This window comes from Cervus elaphus, chromosome 11 (genome assembly GCF_910594005.1).
Source record: "Cervus elaphus chromosome 11, mCerEla1.1, whole genome shotgun sequence".
In the NCBI taxonomy this organism is placed as follows: domain Eukaryota; kingdom Metazoa; phylum Chordata; class Mammalia; order Artiodactyla; family Cervidae; genus Cervus; species Cervus elaphus.
In genome coordinates this window covers 32,119,165-32,137,472 of record NC_057825.1, presented here as the reverse complement: position 1 = coordinate 32,137,472, position 18,308 = coordinate 32,119,165, and the positions used below count along the sequence as shown (strand labels likewise).

The following is an 18,308-nucleotide window of genomic DNA, read 5'->3' as shown; positions in this document are numbered from 1 at the left end:
TTTTTGTTTTCTAGCTTTTGGGCTATCTTAGTTTCCCAACCAAGTATTGAACCCATTGGAAGCACAGAGTCTTAACCACTGGACCTCCAGGAAATTCCCAGCTTTTGTCATTATATTAGTCATTTGGGCACATAGTAAAGTGCTCTCTCCTTTAAGGATTTCTTGAGTGTGTATTGAACCTGGATTTCTTGAACATCATAAACACCTCCTTTTTTTTTTTCCCATTTATTTTTATTATAAACACCTCCTTTACACCATCAGCTTCTTAAGGTCTAGGATTGTATACCCTGAGTACCTGGCATACTCCAGTGTTGGGGGGACTAACTCTACTGATGTGTTGTGCTTCTGGAGTACAGGGCCCAGTTGTAAATTAAAATTAAATTAGGTTAAACTTGAGAAGTTTCTTGTCTCTCTCTGATTCAGGGTCACATTGTCAGACCTTACTTGTTTATCTGACATGACTTTGATATGATCTTACTGAGACTTTGGAAGGCAATTAAAGTTTACTCAGATTGTAAAAAATCTGTAAATTTTTATTAGCTTTTGGAGAGAGGTTCTTATTTTACAACTTAAAATAATCTTAGGGATCAAGATAAGGTTAAAGTAAGACATGTTCTTTTTGGTTAAAAGGACCTTTCTTTTAACCCTCATCAAAATGTCTACAAACAATAAATGCTGGAGAGGGTGTGGAGAAAAGGAACGTGCTTGCACTGTTGGTGGGAATGTAAATTGATAGAGCCACTATGGAAGACGGTATGGAGATTCCTTAAAAACCTAGGAATAAAACCACCATATGACCCAGCAATCCCACTCCTAGGTTTACACCTTGAGGAAACCAAAATTGAAAGAGAAACATGCATCCCATTGTTCATTGCAGCATTGTTTACAATAGCTAGAACATGGAAGAAACCTAGATGTTCATCATCAGTTGAATGGATAAAGAAGTTGTAGTATATATACACAATGGAATATTACTCAGCCATAAAAAGGAATGCATTTGAGCCAGTTCTAATGAGGTGGATGAACCTAGAACCCTTTATAGAGAATGAAGTGAGTCAGAAAGGGAAAGATAAATACCGTATTCTGTACGCATGTATACAGAATCTAGAAAAATGGTACTGAAGAATTTATTTACAGGGCAGCAGTGGAGAAACAGACATAAATAATAGATATATGGACATGGGGAGAGAGGAGGAGAGGGTGAGATGTATGGAAAGAGTAACATGGAAACTTATGTTACCATATGTAAAATACATAGCCAATGGGAATTTGCTGTGTGGCTCAGGGAACTCAAACAGGGGCTCTGTGTCACCCTAGAGGGGTGGGATGGGGAGGGAGATGGGGGGGAGGTTCAAAAGGGAGGGGAGATATGTATACCCATGGCTGATTCATATTCAAAAAGGAGGGAATGTATGTATACCTTTGGCTGATTCACGGAGAAGGCAATGGCAACCCACTCCAGTACTCTTGCCTGGCAAATCCCATGGACAGAGGAGCCTGGTAGGCTGCAGTCCATGGGGTCGCTAAGAGTTGGACACGACTGAGTGACTTCACTTTCACTTTTCACTTTCATGCATTGGAGGAGGAAATGGTCACCCACTCCAGTGTTCTTGCCTGGAGAATCCCAGGGACTGGGGAGCCTGGTGGGCTGCCGTCTATGGGGTCGCACAGAGTCGGACACGACTGAAGTGACTTAGCAGCAGCAGCATGGCTGATTCATGTTGAGGTTTGACAGAGAACAGCAAAATTCTGTAAAGGAATTACCCTTCAAAAAAAAAAAACTTAAAAAAAAGGGAAAAAAAGAATGAGAGAGGTGACCTCATTACAGATTCTACATAATTAAAAAGATATCCATAATATTTCCTTTATCACCATATAAAGAAATTCAACAGCTTAAAAGAAATGGAAAAATTTTCTGAGAGACAAAAACTACCAAATTTCATTCAACCTTTGTAACCCCGTATCTTTTATAAAATTGATCATTAAGAAACCATCCTTCAAAGAAAACTCCAGGCCTATCACTTCACTGGTGAATTATACCAAAGTTTTAAGAAGAAACACCGGCTCTACACAAATTCTTAGAAATGAAGAGGAGAGACTACTTCTCAACTCATTGAGATCATTGCTGCCTGATTCTATAACTAGCCAAAAATATTACAGGAAAAGAAAACCACAGCCTATATGTCATTATTACATATTTAAATCCTGAGCACAATTTTAATGAAGCAAATGCAGCCGTAGACAAATACATCATAATCAAGTGGAGTTTATCCTAGGACTACCAGCTGATTTAACCTTCAAATAGCAATCAATATAATTCAGATTAATATCATTTAAAATTATATAATCATTTCAGTAAATGAAGAAAAATCACTGGAGAAAATCCATCATTCATTCCTGATAAGAATTTTCTGAAAATGAGGAATAAAAGAAAACATCTTCACCATGAATGATTTCTAAGAAAGACTTACAGATACCATTGTCCTTAATGGCAAATGTCTGATTGCTTTGCTCATTTATATAAGAAATAAGACAGATGTGTCTACATTTACCACTTAAACATGGTACTCAGTGTTCTTGCTTCCAGGACAGTACAGCAAAAAATAAAGCAAGAAAAAGTAAAAAACAAACAAAAAAACCTTTCTTTTTTTGTCTCACTTATTTTTTCCCTTATGGATAATTTAATGGGATCATTTTAAGGGTAAGATTGAATACATTGTCTCCAAACCTGAATTTAAGAAAATATTCTGTTAGTTTGTATTGAAGATTCTTCGTCATTGGTTTTTCGCTTTTTTAGTATAATTCTTTTTGGAATGTAAGTGACTTCTTTATTCTCTTTAGCCATTTCTTCCAAGCTGTCACCACCTCATGTTTAATTCTGTATAAGCCCAGCTGTTATTTTTCACTCATTTCCTGTGTCCAGTTTATTACAAGAAAAACATTCTTGTTAAGAGCTTCTCCATAGATTATTCTGAAATGAATATTTAGTGTCTTCATTTTGAGAAATTGATTAAACTACCATTGATGTTATCTGTCTGAACTCAGTCTTTAAATCTAGAACTGATATAACATGTAGGGATAAAATTGCTGCTGACAGATTGGATGTGGGGTATGAGAGAAAGAGAGAAGTCAATTTGGCCTGAATGATTGGAGGGCTAGACATGGGGATACCTATAGGTGAACAAGTTTGAATAGAATGAGAGCTCCATTTGGACATGTTGAGGTTTCTTTGACACCAAATAGGGATGTCAAATAGGCAGTTTATCTAAGTCTTGAGGACATTCATGAGTTTGTTGGTTGTTTTGTTGTTGTTGTTGTTGTTTTTAATACCTTTTAATTTAATTTAATTTAATTCCCTCCCTCCCTCCCTTCCCACCCTCCCTTCTTTTCAATGGAGAAGAAAAAACATGTAAGGGTCAAACCCTGTTACTAGTTTCTTACTTCTTTAGATGATTCGGTGAATTGATTTTTAAAAAATTCTTTAAAAACATCTCCAAGTACATGAGACTTTGGGGAATATTTTTTGATGCTTTCTGATATTATCAAGTTTTGGTCAGAGGTGGTATTCTGTATGATATTGATCCTCTGGTAGAGTTATTTCATGTAGGGTCAGGCATCTGAACAATTTTTCTAAACATCCTCTGTGTGCTTAAAAAAGATTCTCAGGTTAGTACTGAGTGCAGTGCTCCCCCATATTCCCATTAGATCAAGCTTATTAATTATGTGTGTAGAAAAGATTAAATTTAATTTAAAAGTAAAAATGTTCTAAGTGGTGATTATAGATGAAATGCCAGCTGGCTTAATATTATGGGAGAAGCTTGTGGTACATTTTCCATTGAGAACATTAGACACAGAGGAGTTATTTATGAACACTTGGGACAGAATGACCATGATGTATTCTGGAGTATTGTGTGATGACTCAGAGAACCTTTAGTGATGATGAAAACACTGATGTCAGAGATGTATTTAAAGAGTTTGGATGAAATTGAGTCATCAAAATGAAGCAAAGTTATATTTGTAATTTATTGTGATCTTAAAATGTTAAAAGTGGCAGTGGAAGAGGGCGAGAAATAGGAAAGTAGGAGAAGTGGCAGTAAGCTTTTGATATTTTTCTCTTTTAAAAACAGGAAAAGCAATCCCATATGTAAGGTGACCTTTTTCCAAGGAGGATCTCCAAAACTAGCTTGAACATGCAAACCTTTAAATGGATCAAGTCAGATGTCTTGTTGCTCTGGGTGCCCTGCAGTAAGTTACAAGTGAAAAAGTACTGGTGGGTCCAAAAACTTAACATCTTTGAAATGAAAAATATTCTCGACCCCTTATAACACATCATCAAAGTTACTTTCAGTTCCCTGTCTACAACAGCATCCTTTAGCTTCCTGTGACTACATATATTTGTCATTTTCCCCAACATTTATATGGGAACAGAGGAGAAAGTCTTCCCTGGTGGCTCAGACTGTAAAGCGTCTGTCTGCAATGCAGGAGGCCCGGGTTTGATCCCTGGGTTGGGAAGATCCCCTGGAGAAGGAAATGGCAGCCCACTCCAGTACTCTTGCTTGGAAAATCCCATGGACAGAGGAGCCTGGTAGGCTACAGACCATGGAGTTGCAAAGAGTCAGACATGACTGAGCAACTTCACTTTCACTTTCAGAGGAGAAACAGTGAAGACCTTGAGTGGAGAAGCTGTAAGAGTACCATTATCAACTGTACTTCTCCTCTGGGGATTCCAGCAAACCGTGCCCGCAGAGGTGTGGGATGTGAAATGGAGTGCATGGCATTGACAGAGACCCCAGTTAGAAAGCTACCTAAGAAACCTTCATGGTCTGTTGTTGAATCCTTACACAGTGTTTAGACCTAGAAACTTTTTCAAAACCAGTAATATCAGATATTAATTAAGGATTTCTGTGTAATTGCAGAGAGTAATGGATAATTTATCCATATCTCTGAACCTTCAGACATAAAGCAAACTAATCTACTTTGAAAAAGGTTTGTAGTGAGTTTGAAATCAGGAAGTATGTATCCTGCAACTTTTCTTCTTTTGGAAGATTATTTTGGCTATTCTTTCTTGTATTTCTGTATGAACCTGTGTTGCACATGCATGCACTCAGTTGTGTTCGACTCTTTGCGACCCATGGACTGTTGCCCACCAGGCTCCTCTGTCCATGAAATTTTCTCAGGCAAGAACACTAGAGCGAGTTGCCATTTCCTTCTGCAAGGGATCTTCTCGACCCAGAGGTCAAACCTGCGTCTCTTGCATCCTCTGCATTGGCAGGTGGGTTCTTTACCAGCTGAGCCACAACTTGTCCATTTCTACGAAAAAGAGAGCTGTGGTTTTGATAGGGATTGTGTTGAATCTGTCAATCAGTTTGGGGAAAATTACTATCTTCACAGTGTTAAGTCTTCCAGTCTATGAATTTGGAATGTTTTTCCATCTTCTTTAATTTCTTTCAATGATGTTTTATAGTTTTCACTGTATAGGTTTTGCATTTCTTTGATTAAATTTATTCCTGAGTATTTTATTCTTTTACATGCTATTATTAGTGAAATTATTTTCTTGATTTCATTTTCAGATTGTTCACTGCTAGAACAGTGAACAATCTATAGAAATAGATCTGGCTTTTTATATTGACTTTGCTTAGAGCTGGCTTATTAGCTCTAATAGTTATTTTAGAGAGAGAGAGAGCTAATAAACCATCACATCAGCCAAGTCCCATCACTTCATGGCAAATAGATGGGGAAACAGTGGAAACAGTGGCTGACTTTATTTTTTGGGCTCCAAAATCACTGCAGATGGTGATTGCAGCCATGAAATTAAAAGACGCTTACTCCTTGGAAGGAAGTTATGACCAACCTAGACAGCATATTAAAAAGCAGAGACATTACTTTGTCAACAAAGGTCGATCTAGTCAAGGCTATGGTTTTTCCAGTAGTCATGTATGGATGTGAGAGTTGGGCTATAAAGAAAGCTGAGTGCCGAAGAATTGATGCTTTTGAACTGTGATGTTAGAGAAGGCTCTTGAGAGTCCCTTGGACTGCAGGGAGATCCAACCAGTCCATCCTAAAGGAGATCAGTCCTGGGTGTTCATTGGAAGGACTGATGTTGAAGCTGAAACTCCAATACTTTGGCCACCTGATGCGAAGAGCCGACTCATTTGAAAAGACCCTGATGCTGGGAAAGATTGAGGGCAGGAGGAGAAGGGGATGACAGAGGATGAGATGGTTGGGTGGCATCACCGACTCAATGGACATGAGTTTGGGTGGACTCCGGGAGTTGGTGATGGACAGGGAAGCCTGGCGTGCTGTGGTTCATGGGGTCACAAAGAGTTGGACACGACTGAGCGACTGAACTAAACTGAACAGTTTTTTGGGGGGTAAATTCTTTTAAGGTTTTCTATATATGAGATCATGTCATCTGCAAATAGAGATAGTTTTACTTCTTTTACAGTTCAGATCTTTTCGTTTCTTTTTCTTGTCTAGTTGTTGTGGCACACCTTCACTATTGAGTGATAATTTGGGTTTAAAATCTAGCCGAGGAATGTTTTCCCTTCATTCTTTGAAGATATCATTCCTCTATTGTCTTGTAACCAGTTTTGATAGCAGTCTGACTCTCCTTCCTTTTTGTTGACTCTCTCATATTTCGCTAGTCACTTTTACAGTTTTTAAAATGCCTTGGGTAATCTGAAGTTTCACTCTAATTTACCTGGATAAAAACTTTTTTAAGAAGTTTATTTGTATTTGTTTTACTGCTCAGAGAATTCTTACTCTCTAGAAGCTCATGTCTTTCTTTGAGTCTGAAAAATCCTCAGCCATTTTCCGTGTTGGAGACTGTTGCCTCTCCTCCATTCCCTCTGGTCTCTCTGGAACTCAGAGTACAGACATTAAAACTGGATTTAACTCTCATGTTTCTTTCTTCTTCTTTTTAAAGTGTATTTATTTTTGGCTCCACTGGGTCTTCGCTGCTGTGCATGGGCTTTCTCTAGTTGCAGTGAGCAGGGTCTGCTCTCTAGTTGAGGTGCTGTGGCTTCTCTTGTTGCAGAGCATGGACTCTAGGGCATCACGGGCTCAGTAGTTGTAGCACACAGGCTTAGTTGCCCCACGGCATGAGGAATCTTCCCAGACCAGGAATCAAACCCATGTCCCCTGCATTGGCAAGTGGATTCTTTACCACTGCACCACCAGGAAGGTTCAGTTCTCATCTTTCTTGATTTGAAAAAAAAAGGTACTGCCAGCCTTTAGCTGTATTCAGGCTTACGTTCAGTCTCTCTGTGCATTTTTTTAAAAATCTCAGTAATTATGATTTTCATTTTTTAAAAATGAGGATATTAAACATACTCATTTTAAAGACTTTTTTTAGATGCTCTGTTTTGTCTGGTTTTTTGGGGGGTAGGAGGGTGGGAGCAGGTTTTGATTAAGTTCTTCCAACCTCCTCAGAGGTGGCCTGCAGTCCTGTGTGTGGCTGGTGGCAGTTTAGCACAGCTTTGCTCACCACAGTGGCTTCTTGTTTATTTTCTTCCTTGGGTGATGTGTCTTCATTTTTTTTTTTTTTTTAATTTAAGGAAATTTTCCCTTTTTAAAAAATGTTTGATTCTAGTTATGCATGCCTCAATTAACTTTTATATCTTTAAATCATATTTCTTTGGTACAGAAGGGTGAGCTCCCAACATGTGCTCAGTCTACCAGTTTGAACCAGAAATCCCTAGACTACACCTTCAGCTGCTTTATAATTCACTGTCATAGCACTGTCTCCAAAGGTCTCTGTATGGCCTTTTCAACAGAGACTTTGATACACATTTAATGAGTGGTGTGTGGTTCTTTATTCCCCTGGCAAACTCCCTAATGTATTAGGGCATTTAAAATTACCTTTAGATTCTCTTGGCCCAGAAATTAAATACCAAGGCTGATTTAATAGGCAAAGTTGATCTGATGCATTTAGTACATATGAGAAAGATTCCTGTTTTCCTGTACCCAGGTAAATGCCTGAGAACATTATTTACTCATCATTATTCCTCCCACTCAAGAATTTTTACCATCCCAAATGGCCTGTTAGCTATCCTTCTTTGACTTCCCTAGCTGGACATCTTTTCCATTTGAATTCAGTTCAGGTGAGCCTTTCACTAATTTGTACTTTTGGATTTAGCTAACACATTGTTTCAAGTAGATTGGAATGAAAAATAGAATCATAAAATCATAAGAATAAGTTCATTATTGAAAAATGTTGGTTGTTCATCCACTATGACTTCCCTGATGGCTCAGACGGTAAAGCGTCTGCCTACAATGCAGGAGACCCGGGTTCAATCCCTGGATTGGGAAGATCTCCTGGAGAAGGAAATGGCAACCCACTCCAGTATTATTGCCTGGAAAATCCCATGGATGGAGGAGCCTGGTAGGCTACAGTCCATGGGGTCGCAAAGAGTCAGACACAACTGAGCGACTTCACTAACACTTTCTTTCTTTCATCCACTATGGGCTAGTCATATGTTAGATATGCAGTGTGAACACAGAGGTGGAATAAACCCTGTGAGCCCAGCTCTCAGGAAGTTTACAGCCTCTCGAGTGAGGCCAGTCAAAAAGTAAAGGCTAAAGAGTAATTGTGAACCGCGACAAGGACTCTACAAGAACAGAACAGGATACTGTGAGTGAGTACGGAAGAGGCTTCTCTTTTAAATTTTGTAGTCAGAAAAGGGGTTTTCAAATTTTTTAAAACAACATTGAAGGCTTCCCTGGTGACTCAGCGGTAAAGAATCCACCTGCTCATGCATTAGACACGGGTTTGAGTCCTGATCTGGGAAGATCCCACGAGCCACAGAGCCTGTGCTCTAGAGCCCAGGAGCCGCGCCTACTGAACACACCTGCCACAGCTACTGAAAGCTTTGCGTCCTAGAGCCAGTGCTCCACAGTTTGTGTGAACTCCTATGAAGAATAGATGGAGAAGGCAGTGGCACCCCACTCCAGTACTCTTGCCTGGAGAATCCCATGGATGGAGGAGCCTGGTGGGCTACAGCCTGTGGGGTCGCACAGAGTCGGACACGACTGAAGTGACTCAGCAGCGGTAGCATGGAGAAAAGAGTGGAGCTGCTCTTATTGAAGTGAGTGAGTGAGTGAAAGTCGCTCAGTCGTGTCCGACTCTGTGACCCCCATGGACTGTATAGTCCATGGAATTCTCTAGGCCAGAATACTGGAGTGGGTAGCCTTTCCCTTTTCCAGGGCATCTTCCCAACCCAGAGATTGAACCCAGGTCTCCTGCCTTGCAGGCAGATTCTTTACCAGCTGAGCCCCAAGGGAAGCCCAAGAATCCTGGAGTAATATCCCTTCTCGAGCAAATCTTCCCGACCCAGGAATTGAACTCGGATTCTTTACCAACTGAGGTATCAGGGATGAGGTTGACACCTAATCCCCTTGCTCTCCTCATTGGTTTACTGAAGCACCTCATGGAATCCTTTAATGCCCAGGGAACACATTGTGAAAACCACTGTTCTAGAACCAGCCTCCTTCTTTTCACAGACTGATTAGCTGAGGCCCAAAGGGCTTCATAGCCCAGAGTCAGAGGCATCACTTCATCTGCTTAGTACCAGAACTGGATGCTGAACCTGGTTCTCCCACACTTGTGTTCTTTCCACTCTCTGCTGCCTCTTCTTCCCCTTTGATGTGTTTTTATTATAAAATGAAGGCATTTCCATCTCTGGTATTCTGTAATCCCTTTTTTCCCCTCCTGAAATTAATTTTATCCATTGTTGTTCACACTGCCCTTCACTTTCTGTGCTCATTCCTCTTGTTTGTCCTCACAACTCACAGCTTTGAAAGATGTTTTCCTTTGCTGTTTTGTTTTTATTATATTTCTATGCCAAGCATTTGAACACTTGCATTTATTTTTTTCTTTAGAATTTTATTATTGATATCAAAATGTTGATGTTAACCAGCTAGTGGTCTGATTTGTTGGGTTGCCTTTTCTCGCCTCTTTGTTCATCTCAAATGATAGAGTTCTTTCCCAGGCACCTAGGTTGTTAGTCTGGCTTTCATTCTGACTTACTCCGTTTTTAGTATAAATCCTTGTGTATCTTTTACAGTTTTGTCTTACTTTTGTTTTACCGTGGCAGAAAAGTTCAAGGCCTATGTTTGAGTGAAGTAACAGGTTTGTCCAGAACGCCTGGGAAGTTTAGGGAGATCGGGAAAATGAAGATGGGTTAGGAGACTCAGGCTGTAGTGTCTGGGTAGTGAGTATAGAGAGAGGAAGATATCTGTTCTAACTTGGGATTCTAGTAGAAGCTTGATGATCTGTGGCCGAATGGTAGCATGAGAGCTATGCTTGGGGAAGTAATTTTAACCATGAGAAATCCAATGAGCAACAGCTTAAAAGTGCTCTGGACACTGGTGGACTAATAGGAAAACCTTTACAATATTTGAGTTACACTAACCAAATGCATGCTGAAAGGTGGTGATGCCAGTGGAGATGGAGACCAGGAACAGATAGATTTATGAGCTGTTGGGTAGATGAAGTAGAAAAAGAGGCCACAGGATGACTGTGAGTGTCAGGAACATACTCATCACGTGAGCGCCCTGCTGGAGGTGTCCCTGACAGCCCACTGTTCAGCCTTTCTCTTTCAGCTGCCCTCTGATGATACGCCTTTATGAAGTAAGGAGCTCTTTGGATCTCAGGGGTAGGTATACACCATGGTTCTGCTTTTCTTTTTTTTTTTTCTTTCTGCTTATGTTTCCATGAACTCCTCTTCAACAAAACAAAACAAAATTAAGCCTTGCAAATTCTTCCTACCTCCCAAATGCTACCTAGCTAGATGGCTTGGCAGACACAGTACTGCTAGCTGCTTTCTTATCAAGCAGTTGGCAATTAGGAGAGGCCCTAAGAAAAGAGGTAGGGGGGTGCTCCTTAATATCCCCGTCAGAATGGAATCGTCGACTATGTTAATTAGGTCACTGGTTTGCAGCAGAACTTGGATGCTGTTGCAGGAGGGTGTGTTTCATGTTGAAGCATCTAAGGAGTGGTTCCTACTCTTGCACTCATCTGCCTTCCTGTCACAGGCTGCATTCGACTGCTTGATGGACTTGCTGACAGAGTGCAGACGTGTGCTCGCCTTGTAATGAATTGTTCTCTTGTACCTGCTTTTTCCCAAAATGCTCTGTGGGATAAACTACCTTGTAGAGAAGATTCTTCGTCATGTGATTGTTCTGTTTCCTTAGAGACAACAGCAGTGCAATGCATTAGATGCCAGATCCATAGAGAAAGAAGAAGCGTTTGCTACAGAACGTAAAGGTTTGATAGCTTTTCCTTGCCTTTATGTTTTTGCTGCTTGAGCTGCTGGGCTGATGATGATTTTGTTTATTTTAGGCAGGATGCTAGAGCCTCTGGAACTTCCCAACCAGTTATTTTAAAGAAGGGAAACCCATTGTATCTTCTCTTGCATGGTTAATTGCAAAAATACATTAAGAGTCAGCCTTTCTTCCATAATATGTATGTTTCCATTTTTAAAAACAGGTTTCAGTAATGAGCATATGAACAGGTTAGGAAATGACATTGCATCATGCATTTCATTGGCCTCTCTGAACAGTAACTTGTTAAAGCATTTAAGTTGTCGTCTTTTCTCACCTTTCTAGAAATACAGAAGTTGACGTCTAAAAAGTACTGGCAACTTCCTAAGTTTAATGAACAAGGAGAACAAAGAAGGAAAGATTCAAAGATTCATTGTGGAAAGGTTTTTAAAATAAAATAGTATTTTTCTGAGACTTCTCTAGTGGCTCAGATGGTAAAGAATCTGCCTGCAATGCAGGAGACCTGGGTTCGATCCCTAGGTCAGGAAGATCCCCTGAAGAAGGGAATGGCAACCCACTCCAGTATTCTTGCCTGGAGAATTCCATGTACAGAGGAGCCCAGTGGGCTACAGTCTCGATGATTTAATTATCTCATTTCTAAGAACTTTTGCCTACTTTTTCAGTATAATCATATTAAGTTGAGCAATACTAATAAGTAGTTTGCTAATTATTGCCTCATTTTACAGTTCTATCCTTTCCCAGAGCTAGAACAAGATACTTGGCTTCCTCTGGGTGTCTCTCAATGCTGTCTAGTGGTGAAAATTCTGTATAAGAATGTGTTTGTGGTGAACCTTTCCTTCCTGAGAAATACTTCATTCTAAGTCTTATACCACAAATGGCTACGTTGAACTGCCAGAAATAGGAATGAAGGCATGTGTGTCTGTTGCTAGGTCTTTTTGACATTAATGGATTAGTTGCAGTGTGTTTAGATTAGAAGTTGATTTTGGAAATTTTAAGTCTTTTTTTTTTTGGTTAATTAATTGTCAATAACCAATAAAGTAAAATGTACTTCCCTAGAAGTCAGAGAAACCTCACTGTAAATATGTAACATAATATCTATGCTATGCTTATAGTATCATATGGTTATTTTCTAATAGTTTTCCCAAAGGCAGTTCCATTGGCTTGTTTAACGTCTTTGCTTTGGCGGATAACCCTGGAACCTAGTGGAGTAAAGGAGATGGTTGGTCTGGTGTGTGTGTGCTCAGTCACTCAGAAGTGTCTGACTTCATGAACCTTTGGACTGTAGCCCTCCAAGCTCCTCTGTCCATGGGGTTTTTTCAGGCAAGAATACGCAAAGGAAGCCAAGAATCTTGTTCTAGCTCTGCCATTTCCTCCTCCAGGGAATCTTCCCAATCCAGGGATTGAACCCACATCTCCTGTGTTGTAGGTGGATTCTTTACTGCTGAGCCATCGGGAAAGCCCAGTTAGTCTGGTACATAGACATAAATAAAGACCAAAATATCACACCACTTAAGGAGGTTAAAAATGATCTGCACTTGTCATAACCATTGTCTCAAGGCCGGGTGCTTTTAGAGAAAGTAATAGAGGGGATTTATTCTTCCCTGAGAACTCTAATCTGAAAAATTCATGTGGGCAGTAGAGAGATGCCTGGGTTAGGATGGTGAATCTGTGGCTTTGATCTGTTTGGTGGCGTCAGAACCAGGTAAAACTGGGCTCCAGTGCTGGTACTCTCACTTCATAGTTTTGTGACCTTAAGCATGTTAATTATCCTCATTAACCTTTCTCTTTTTATTTTTAAAATAAGAATACCATCATGAATAGTAGCATTAATTCCAATAATGTATCTGAGGACCTAGCTCAGTGCAAATGCTCATACTTAGTAAATGTTCGTAGTTCATCACCCCTTCCCTCCCAACCCTCTGCAGTGTTCTGAAAGGAAATATATGTAAACTATACAGCAAATCTTGCAAATGTTAACTTCATGGTATTTTTTTTAATAAGTGTATTCAATAACCTTTTCTGAATTATTATTATTATTTTGCTATTTTTTTGGCCATGCCACACAGCTTCCAGGTTCTTAGTTCCCCAAGCAGGGATTGAACTGCCCACCCTCAGCAGTGAGAGTGTGGAGTCCTAACCACTGGACTGACTGGACTGCCAAGGAATCCCCCCTTTGTGGGATTTTTAATATTCTTTTTGCTGTCCTGGTCTGTGGTTAATTATTTAAAATAATTACATTGTAGTCCTGTTATAAATTATTTTACACATTTTTTATTGTGAATGATTATCAAATTATATTTGACCTAAAAACTGTAATATGTTAAACTAAAATATAAATGTCTATTGTTGTGAAGACTAACTATGAAGACTAATTGGAATATAAACTTCATGTGGGCAGGGACAGTGTTCACTTGTTTTTGTTTTTTTTCTCAAAGCCCCTAATATTGCTAGGCATTAGTTAGCCATGGATTTTTGTTTGTGTACTGATGTGACCTTTGTTTATTTAAATGGAGTTTGTAGTAATCAGAAGGGCTTTATGGGATACTGAAATGTCAAGAGCCATTTCTCTCATTAAAAAAGTGAGAAAGAGGACTTCCCTCATGGTCCAGTGGCAAAGACACCATAGTCCCAATGCAGGGAGTCTGGGTTCGAACCCTGGTCAGGGAACTAGATCCCACACGCTGCAACTAAGACCTCGCACAGCCAAATAAATTAATTAATTAAATTTAAAAAAATTTCTTGTAAGAGTGTGACTTTGGCAAGTCTATGAAGAAAGACATTCCAGGATAAGTACCTAGAGAGAATTTGAAAGTGGGGGCTTAGAAGAAGCAAATAAACAACTTGCTTGAAAGATGTAGAGGGAAGTATAATTTGATGGAGAAAAGAATGAAGTAGTTTACAGTGTGTGAAGTAGTTTACTATATGACACCATACAGTCTTAATGTATGGTGGTATCTGCTACATAAACTTAAAGATGAGAAAACTATGATTAAAGTGAGTAAGGGAGATAATTTCAAAGGCAAAACAGGTATCCAGGGTTGTGGGCAAAATAGCTGGCTGCAAAATTATAGTAAGTGATTAAATATACTTAACTAAAAATGGTTGAGTACCTATGTAAAGCATTATTGTGGGGAGTACAAAAAAGTAATCAAGTAAATGAAAACATATTATTTTATTTATAGCACAATAAAATCTTTTTTCCTTGCACAGTAACAGTAATGAACAGACCAAAACATCTGGTAAAAAGTCCCCACATGTGTGGTTGGCAGCTGACTGTCAAGACAAAAGAGAATTGCAGGACTGTGACTTTAACCTCTGCAGTTAAAGAATATTCCAGGAGGAAGAGCAAGATAATGAGCAAATGCTTTTAAAAGTATAGTGCAGGGATAAGTATCTGTCTGTCTGGGTGACTTCCTACAGAAGAGGTACACCAGAGGGCCTACAGAAAATGACAGTTACCCAAGGTGTCACTCGTCCTCGCAGGCTTCAGACTTGGCTTTCTTCATGTACCCCTTCGTGTGTGCATGTTGAGTCACTTCAGTCCTATCCAACTCTTTGCGACCCCATAGACTATAGCCTGCCAGGCTCCACTGTCCTTGGGATTCTCCAAGGACTGGAGTGGGTTGCCATGTCCTCCTCCAGGGGATCTTCCTGACCCAGAGATTGAAGCTGCAGTCTCTTACGTCTTCTGCATTGGCAGATGGGTTCATTACCACTAGTGCCACCTAGGAAACACACATACCCTTTGACTCACTCACAATTTTTAAGTAGAAATTGTGCTTAAACAACAGTATTATGTTTTCACATCCTTGGTTAGAGAGTATTATCGGGAAATTGTTTACCCCTGAATCTCAGTCAACTTAGAAAATAAAAGCAAGTAATCACACTCAGTTTTGGTCTGAAGCCAGGTATTAGTTTTTTGTTTTTTTTTTTTTTAATCAGTAGTCTGGCTGATATAATAAGTAATTTCTTCACTAAACGCATTTATTTTGTTAGGCTGAGATGAAGATTTCAAAAGACCTTTGAAATTAAGGTTTGATTTGAAAGTCATTTTAATAGAGATATATTTTTGAAGGAAACCATTCATATGAGCATACCTAGTCTTCCTTGGAACAGCCTGCTGCTGCTGCTAAGTCACTTCATTCGTGTCAGACTCTGTGTGACCCCATAGATGGCAGCCCACCAGGCTCCCCCGTCCCTGGGATTCTCCAGGCAAGAATACTGGAGTGGGTTGCCATTTCCTTCTCCAATGCCTAGAGGTGGCTAAAAATGAAACCAAATAGTTTGAGAAACATTTGTAATACAGAGTTCTAAGGGGAAAGAATAAATCACCCAAAACCATACCCTAAGACTATTATCATTTTATCTTTCCTATAGAAGCAACTTTACAAGAGCTATGATCTAACATCGTGCTATTGGTTTTATTTTATATATATATATTTACTTTTATTTATTTCCTTATTTGACTGCACTGGGTCTTAACTGCAACACATGGCGTCTCTGATCTTTGTTGCTGCACCTGAGATCTTTTTAGTTGGGCATGCACTCTAGTTGCGGCATGTAGGCTCTAATTCTCCGACCAGGGATTGAACTTGGGCCCCCTTCACTGAGCACACAGAGTCTTAGCCACTGGACCACAGGAAGTCCCCATGCTATTGATTTTAATTTATAGACCAAACAGTCATAAGTTTTTCTAAAACTAGAGCAAGGATGGTAGAGCTTCTGCACCATAATGATTAAGAATACAGACCCAAGAGCTGTGCCGCCTTGGTTCACACCCTGCTTCTGCCGCCTGATTTGGCTGTGACCTCAGGTGTGTTACTTCTCTCTGTGCCTTACTGTCTCCATCCGTAAAATAAAGGTAATAATAGGATCTGCCTCCTCGATGGTTGTGAGATTTCTATGAGCGAATCCATGGGGAATATTAGAATTGAATCTGGCAGGTATGAAGCACTCAGTATTACTATTGTTATGAAAGGCACTCTCCACTGTGTTGATTCCATTATGAAATCACAGATGAAAGCATGCTATAGCTACAAGCATACCTACCAAATATAACAGCTAAAAATGTCATTATTCCATTCTCGGAGAAGAGTCTCACTGCAGCTAAATATAACAGAAAGGTTACTTCTTACACACTCTGCACACGACGTCATGCTGACTCATGATCAAATATTTCCTGAAAGCCTAATCTGTGTCTCATAGTATGCCAGGTGCTTGTAATACAGTGATAAAAAACCACGTACATTTCCTGCAGTTTAGTAGAGGAGATAATGTAGACGGATCTAAAATGTTTTATTTCCTTTCTTTTTTGGGAATGTGGAGGTAGGGATGTTGGGGGGTTGTGGAAGCTTGGATCAACTCAAACCATTTAACAGGTCTTTTTTCTGCTAACAGTCTCAAAGTTCTCTCTAGGTTTGTAAAAGACTTTCCTTTGCAGTTTGCTTTCTTAGTGATAACAGAAACAGTACAACCTCACTTTAGAAAACTTGACTCGGTATAGTAAGTTTTCTTTCTTTTTTTTTTTTATACATATTTTTAAAATATTAAGCATGTTTTTCTCTGAAAATCAGAAAAAAATTAAACTTGAAAAACTGGAGGAGGACAGGAAAGTATAAATAGGCGAGAAAAATAATGCCCATAATTCTACTTTTCTTAACATTTTGATATATTTCCTTCAGATATTTTGCTTTACACATCATATTATTTAGCTAAGATCAGGTGTGTATATGTATAAATAATTTTATCTTATTTTTTTTTTTTCTCTTCACGAATTTGCGTGTCATCCTTGCGCAGGGGCCATGCTAATCTTCTCTGTATCGTTCCAATTTTAGTATATGTGCTGCCGAAGCGAGCACAATTTTATCTTATTTTATAGGATTTTTATAAAGATAAAATAATGTTTTAAAGCTCTAACCACTGTCTAACAGATGCATATCAAACATTTAATAATTGTTAGCTAATATAGTTATCTTATCCTTCTTTTTACCTCTTACATGATAAGCTATTTCTCTTGTAATTGGAAGGCTCTTCATAAGGATTATTTTTTAATGATAGCCTGATATACTATATTTATTGATGTACTGTGGTTTACTTTTCCTTTCCCTCATATTTGAATACTTTAGATTTCTTCCGGAATTATTCTGTTATAAATATTTTCCTAAATATTTTTAATTGTAAAATTATCTTTACATTTCTGATTAATTCCTTGGAATATATTCCTAGAAAGGGAATTAGGAGTCAAAATGTTTGAACTTTTTAAAAGATCTTTGTGGAGAAGGGAATGGCAACCCACTCCAGTATTCTTGCCTGAAAAGTCCCGTGGACAGAGGAGCCTGGCGAGTCACTAGACAAGCATGCATGCAAATTTAACTGAAAAGTCCATTCTAAGCCATTAAAGACCAAGGTGCAAAATAATAAACCAAGTTTTTAAAAAAATTAAAAAAAAAAAAAGATCTTTGATGGGCATATTGTCAAATTACTTTCTAGAAATTTTGCTTAACTTTGTACTTACACTCTTGCTTAAAATAGTCAGTTAAGGGCCTTGTCATAAAATCCTCTCTAGCTTTAAGATTACCTTAAATTTTAAAAATATTGTTGTTATTTTTTACAAGGGAAAATGGTCTGTAATGTTAGCAAATTTCTTTGCTTTTCACAATTAAAGTATTATATTGTTATTTGTGTTTCTTCTTCTTAATGGTATGTTTTCACTTTGACCATTTATCTGATTGAAGTCTTAATAGTTTTCTTATCAGTTTGTATGAATCCCTTGTATGTTAAGGCTGTTAATTCTTGCTTTGTCACATTTGTTGAAATAGTTCCCCAAATGACTTTTTAAATCATTAGAATTCATCCGTCTTTTTCTTCCTAATTTTTCCATTGCTTTTGAACTTAGAAAATCCTCTCTATCCATAGGCCTGTATGTTTGCCTCTGATTTATATAAACATTTATACTTAGTTCTTTAGTACACTGAAATTTTATTTTTCTTTATGAGGTGAACTGATCTCAGTGTTTCCACGTAGAA

General features: G+C 38.8%; 1 protein-coding gene and 1 non-coding gene across 15 annotated transcripts in view; one reads left to right on the top strand and one right to left on the bottom strand.

The window, feature by feature from the left end:
* Positions 1 to 18,308, top strand: part of DTNB (dystrobrevin beta) — a 233,908-nt gene that overhangs the window by 134,905 nt on the left and 80,695 nt on the right. For 3 of the 14 annotated variants that reach the window (XR_006343421.1, XR_006343420.1, XR_006343422.1), the window contains exon 10: positions 10,603 to 10,655. The exons of 10 other annotated variants lie outside the window; for them this stretch is intronic. Coding sequence is in view for 1 of the 4 variants with exons in the window: in XM_043917365.1 (XP_043773300.1) it covers positions 10,603 to 10,655; positions 11,194 to 11,264 (124 nt within the window). In the remaining 3 variants the exon portion in view is untranslated. Of the gene's footprint in view, positions 1 to 10,602; positions 10,656 to 11,193; positions 11,267 to 18,308 lie in introns of all 14 variants that reach the window. One more of the 14 variants, XM_043917365.1, reaches the window with a different exon arrangement.
* LOC122704103 lies at positions 17,035 to 17,141 on the bottom strand. The gene has a single exon (XR_006343734.1). It is a non-coding gene; the product is annotated as a U6 spliceosomal RNA (small nuclear RNA).